The sequence below is a fragment of the Homarus americanus genome, unplaced genomic scaffold (assembly GCF_018991925.1).
Source record: "Homarus americanus isolate GMGI-L3 unplaced genomic scaffold, GMGI_Hamer_2.0 scaffold2130, whole genome shotgun sequence".
NCBI lineage: Eukaryota > Metazoa > Arthropoda > Malacostraca > Decapoda > Nephropidae > Homarus > Homarus americanus.
Window position 1 is genome coordinate 1 of NW_024719446.1, and position 5,305 is coordinate 5,305.

The 5,305-nt window shown below is 39.5% G+C and overlaps 1 protein-coding gene across 1 annotated transcript; it reads right to left on the reverse strand.

The window, feature by feature from the left end:
* Positions 1-86: 86 nt before the first annotated feature.
* Positions 87-3,512, reverse strand: LOC121860072 (zinc finger MYM-type protein 1-like). The gene is made up of 2 exons (XM_042357083.1): positions 3,210-3,512; positions 87-2,627 (listed from the first exon to the last, which is right to left on the reverse strand). Exon 2 carries the CDS (start codon positions 2,577-2,579, stop codon positions 150-152), a length of 2,430 nt encoding a protein of 809 aa, XP_042213017.1. The 5' UTR covers positions 2,580-2,627; positions 3,210-3,512; the 3' UTR covers positions 87-149.
* Between the last annotated feature and the right edge of the window lie 1,793 nt (positions 3,513-5,305).

The following is a 5,305-nucleotide window of genomic DNA, read 5'->3' on the forward strand; positions in this document are numbered from 1 at the left end:
ATTGATGTTTTATATTTCGTGTAGTATGCCCGCCTTAGCCAAAAAGCATTAATTACTTGATATACTAAAAGTTTAAAAACAGTATAAAAGTTTTGATTTTTTATTACAAGTTAAGACAATTACAGACAAACTGTTTATGCACGGACCTTTTAGAAACACACTTTTCTGGCTTTTTTATTTGCAAAATCTTTCAAAATCATTTTAAAGTCAAGGGTTTTGGTAATGTCACTTTCTATAGATAGCATCGCCAAATTGTTTAGTCTTTCTTGTGAAATTGTTGACCGTAAGTATGTTTTAATCAATTTTAGTTTAGAAAAACTTCTCTCACCCGATGCGACTGTTACGGGCATTGTTAAGTAAATTCTCAAAGCAACAAAAACATTAGGAAATGCAGTGAATCGATTGTTTACTACCAGGTATTCAAACAGGGCTTGGGGCTTGGCGACACTGGTGGGCAGAAAAGTTTTCAGAGCTTCAAGTTCTTCAGCCAACAGATAACCATCTACATCTTTACTTGTTACAGTACCTACCTCTACATCAGTGTTCTGTTTTAGTTTGGTGTCAATTAAAGCTGCTTCAAGGTCTACTGTGTGTTTCCTTATTTCTGCCTTTTGTAAGCCCTGAAAGTTATTTAAAAATCCAAATAATTTTATATGGCTTTTAAGCTGCATAAATCTAGATTCTAGAGATTGAATAGCTTTGTCTAGCACTAAGGTAAAGCACTGAACTCTATATGCTTCTTTTGGATCATCGAAAGCTTGATCTTTTGCCTCATATGAAAACATTCTCTTCCTTCTTTGTAGTCGTTTATCTTGAAATTTCCTAAATTCTAGTGGTAATTCAACAGCTTCAGCCAAATCATTTGCGCCTATTAGGACATCATTAAAACCACTCTCTCTATATTTTCTTAGCCATGATAATAGTTTTTCAAATGACTCCATGCCTTCATCAATGTCCTTTGTTTTACCTTGTAGTTCCTTGCTAACATAGTTAACTTTAAAAAGTAAATCATGCCAAAATATCAAAGAAACTAAAAATTTATAGTCTTTTAGCTGGTTTGCTAAACCTTCTGTCTCTGCTTTTACCTTGGGCTCATCTGTTATCTCTGATGTTTCCACAAGTGCATCATATACTTCTCCAACCTGATAACGAATAGCTTTAACACTATCAATCCGACACTCCCACCTTGTGTCGCTCAAGGGTTTCACTGATAACCCAGGTACATGTTTCTTAAAAACTGCCCACCTCTTTGTTGATGCTGAGAACATTATGTAGATCCTTTGCAAGATCCCAAAAAATGTTATAGCATCTGGACAGCACTTGGCTACATCTCCTAGTAACAGGTTATAATTGTGACATGCGCAGGGTACAAAGAAGGCTCTTGGATTATCCTGCAACAGCCGTGCTTGTACTCCCGATGTGTGACCTTTCATATTGCTACCGTTGTCATAACCTTGGCCTCGAATGTCTTTCACATCCAATTTTAATTCCTCTAGTGTGTTTAATAATGTTTTATATAAATTTTCTCCTGTGCTACTTTCAACCTGCATAAACTGTATGAAATGTTCATAAACACCTGAAGGAGCCAAGTTGCCATCAGAAACATACCTGATCGTTAGAGACATTTGCTCCTGGTGGCTCAAGTCAGGTGTGCAGTCTAAAATTATGGCATAGTACTTAGCTGCTTTTACGCGATTCAGTATCTCATTCAAAACAGCTGTAGCCATAATGTCTAGTAGTTCATTCTGAGTATCTTTTCCTAAATAGTGATTATGAATTTCGTTGGCCTTGACTTTACGTAAATGTTCTTCAAGAACAGAGTCAAACTTTGCAAACAGCTCCACTAAACCTAAAAAGTTTCCATTGTGTACACTCTCATTACCAACTTTTTCTTCTGTCCCTCTTAACGCTAGATTTCTCTCAGCAAGAAACTGCACTATTGCCACTAGCCTTTTGAATACTTGCTGCCAGTACTTTGCATGTTTATTAATAGTTAGTTCACGTTCTTTGTCAATACAGTGAAACTTAGAAAAACACAATCCCTTTTCATTTCGTGGAAACTTGTTCACTGGAATATCAGGAGGCCCTTTCATTGTTAAATAATCTCTTATATTTCTATTTATATTCGATGGCCAACTTGCCGGGTCATCATTAATGTTAATTACAACTGTACTTGTGGATGATCCATCACTGTTTGATGTTTGGGCTTGGCCTTCTGACTCTTCTTTAGCTATAAGTGGACTTCTCACTTTGGCACTGTCTTCTGTTGTATTAAGATCGTCTTCAGTTTGATTCAACTGTGTCTGTGTGTCAACTTGAACTTTTTCAAACTGAATATCAATTTCTTCATTGTATTCATCAACTGTAATTGGACTAATGGCTGTATTGTCATTTTCTGAATCGTTTTTGTCTTCTTCATCTTCAATACATGGGCGTTTCAAAGGTGGAGTGACAAGAAATTTTTTGATAGCACCTCGATGTTTTTCATTTTCAAGCACCTTTGCCTTTGCCAGTGCTCGCTTCTGGTTGCCATTTAAATACTTACGCCCTCTGCCTCTATCTCTGCTTGTGCTTGCCATGATGAAAGGGCTTTTTATATTATCTTTTCAGAAATGACATATAATAAACTGAAATGAAAAAACGAACAAAATTATTCACAATGAGAAGTCCCTGGCACTTAAAAAATAAGTATGTGCATATATGAATGCTATAATTAAAACAAAAAATCGAAACACTGATCCTATAAAATAAAAACCACACAATGTTTATCACCACTTCACCGGACAAAAAAAGCTTTAACCGGACATATAACACTTTGGCATGGATAGCACACCGCTACGTACGCAAAGATTCGGTTACCTACATAGAGCTATAGTATGTGCTTGCATGTGCTCAGAATCACAAGTCATTTTCTGATTCATCATCGCTATTGTCGCTATCAATCATGTACTCAGGATCAACAATTATCATCACTGTCCAGCACAAAAATTATAAACAAACCACGCCTCGGTCGCCACCCAGTGGCCATGCTTCTCATTTTCAAGGTCAACACTGCAAAACTCATCTCAAATCATGTCTATGGCAACGACCGGAGTTTTGTCACTGTCTGACGATGATCACTGATTCACTGGTTATTACAGGACATGCTGATATACACAGCACAACGTTATCACTCGTATTTCCCCCTGAAAACAGCCAAAAATACAGACCCGACACACTTACACCGTCCAAGCGTTGGGAGAGAGTGAAAACTGTGTTCTGATTGGCTCGCACCCTTCCCGCTCCTGTAAATTATTATGAAAGTCAGGGCGTGTGGACCAACACCAGAGTTAATTCCCTTGGACTTTTGACAAAACAGAAAATTCTCGCACGTGACTGGGATCTATTATTTTGATGACAATAACAATGATTTTGTGTCTAACGTTAGCTTTTTTACCAATATCGTATACAGTTTAAAACTAACACACGTGTGTGCGGGGCCCCCTTGCGGCGCGGGGCCCAATTTGATTAAATTGGTCAAATAGATCCCTGCGGCTGGCTGGCTCTGGGTTCTTGCCTAGCATAGATAACCACACCCCTCTTGCAAGTTACTTGAGAAAGGTTCGTAAATGACTCATATCCAGCAATACTGAACTCGCATTCCTCTGGGTCGATTCTCCTGTTCTTGTACAACAGTTCTACAACTCCTACAATATCTGGTTGGTGTACTTTCAGTAGTGTTCAAACTCCACTTTTATCAAAAGCGTCTTAGTATTAGTGTACATGACATTCAAAGCCTGAATTTGTTCTCGGTAACGTCTCTGCTTTTAGTAGTAACCCGCCTCCCCCACATTCTCAGAAGCTGCAGCATTTGCCAAGTACACTGTATTTTGCAGTGTGGATAGACATGTCATTGTTTACACAGTGCTCGCCTCCTCCTGTCTGGTAGGCGGGCTGGTGCACCTCCCGGGGGGGGTAGAGCGTTTTTTTTTGTCGAGAAAGGAGGTTAAAGACGATTAGAGGTGGGGAAGGAAGTTATAGTTCAGAAGTGAAGAGACTTTGGAGGAGGAAGAGAGGGCAGGCTGACCGCCTAGCTAAGCTAATAGTGTGTTGGGGTTGTGTCATGGGTTAGTTATTGTCTGTCGGCACAGGCACTAGACATCCTACCCTGTCCCATATATGGGTGTTTAGGGCCTTATTTCATATTCCACCGACCCTACTGGCGGATGTTGGTCTCGAGGTTGTTTATTGCCTGGCCGTGTATATCGGGGGTGGTAATGGACCTTTTGAGATTTGGTAACTTTTTGGGAACTATATATGGTTGTTGTCGTTATCTGGTGGGAGTCTTTGTAAGAGTTGCTCTGATCGTTCTATCTTTTGCCAGATTCTGCTGGCCAAAGTGCAGCTGCTGGTTGATGGCTTCATTCTCAGGTCTCTATATACCTCTCGGCTGTGGTTCTGGTGAAGGGGTATCTTTCACCTGTGACGAATCTTAGGGCTTCATTTTGAACCACCTGTAATTTTAATATTTGAGTGGTGCTCATAGTATGAAGAGGTATTGCTGCAAGTTAATATCGGTGTGATAAATGATGTCACCAGGCAGAGTTTATTTTCTCAGGAAGCGCTTTAAAGCGGTATAGTTTTCTCAGCTCTCTTCTTGCTTTTCCTCTGGTGTACATGATGGGAGCAACTCCTGTCGTGGATACATGCAGCAGGAGAGGTGCCTCTGCTTTTTGTATTCTATCTGGGCATTATTGGTTACTAATGGATGGGTTTTCCTTGCATAAGTATCACTGTAATTTCAGGAGACTGTTTTGGATTTTCCATTGTTTTTCGTAATTATTTACCCTAGTTAAGTGCTTTTCTCCTCTTTCTAATGTCGCCGCTTGCTTCCACTACCCTCCCTCTGAATATAACCCATGTACATCAGTCCCCATTCCTCCTTGACTCCTCCGTCTTCTGCTTCAACCAAGTCCTGCAGAACTTCTTTGTGCTGTTTCCTGTGCATTACCGTGCGATGTGGGTGAATAGATATACAATGTCAGTCCGTTAATCTTTCCACGTCGTCCTTTTTTCCAGATAGTTCTTAATTGCCAGTCTACAGGAAGAATGTTCAGCCTCATAGTATCTACTGAACCAATACACAGTAGCTCATAGAGAATTGAAATGCATCTCTTCACAACATCTGAGACATAATGGATTTATGAGCGGCATTTTCTTTCTACATTCAAGATTTCAGTAGCCTACCTCAACTCAATTAATGGGTAGGAAGGTAAGTAGGTCATTTTATTTTATAGCAACTTTTCAGTGTGAGACAAGGATAATT

Coding starts and splice junctions, on each gene's coding strand:
- LOC121860072 (XM_042357083.1), bottom strand. CDS start 2,579: ATGGCAAGCACAAGCAGAGATAGAGGCAGAGGGCGTAAGTATTTAAAT.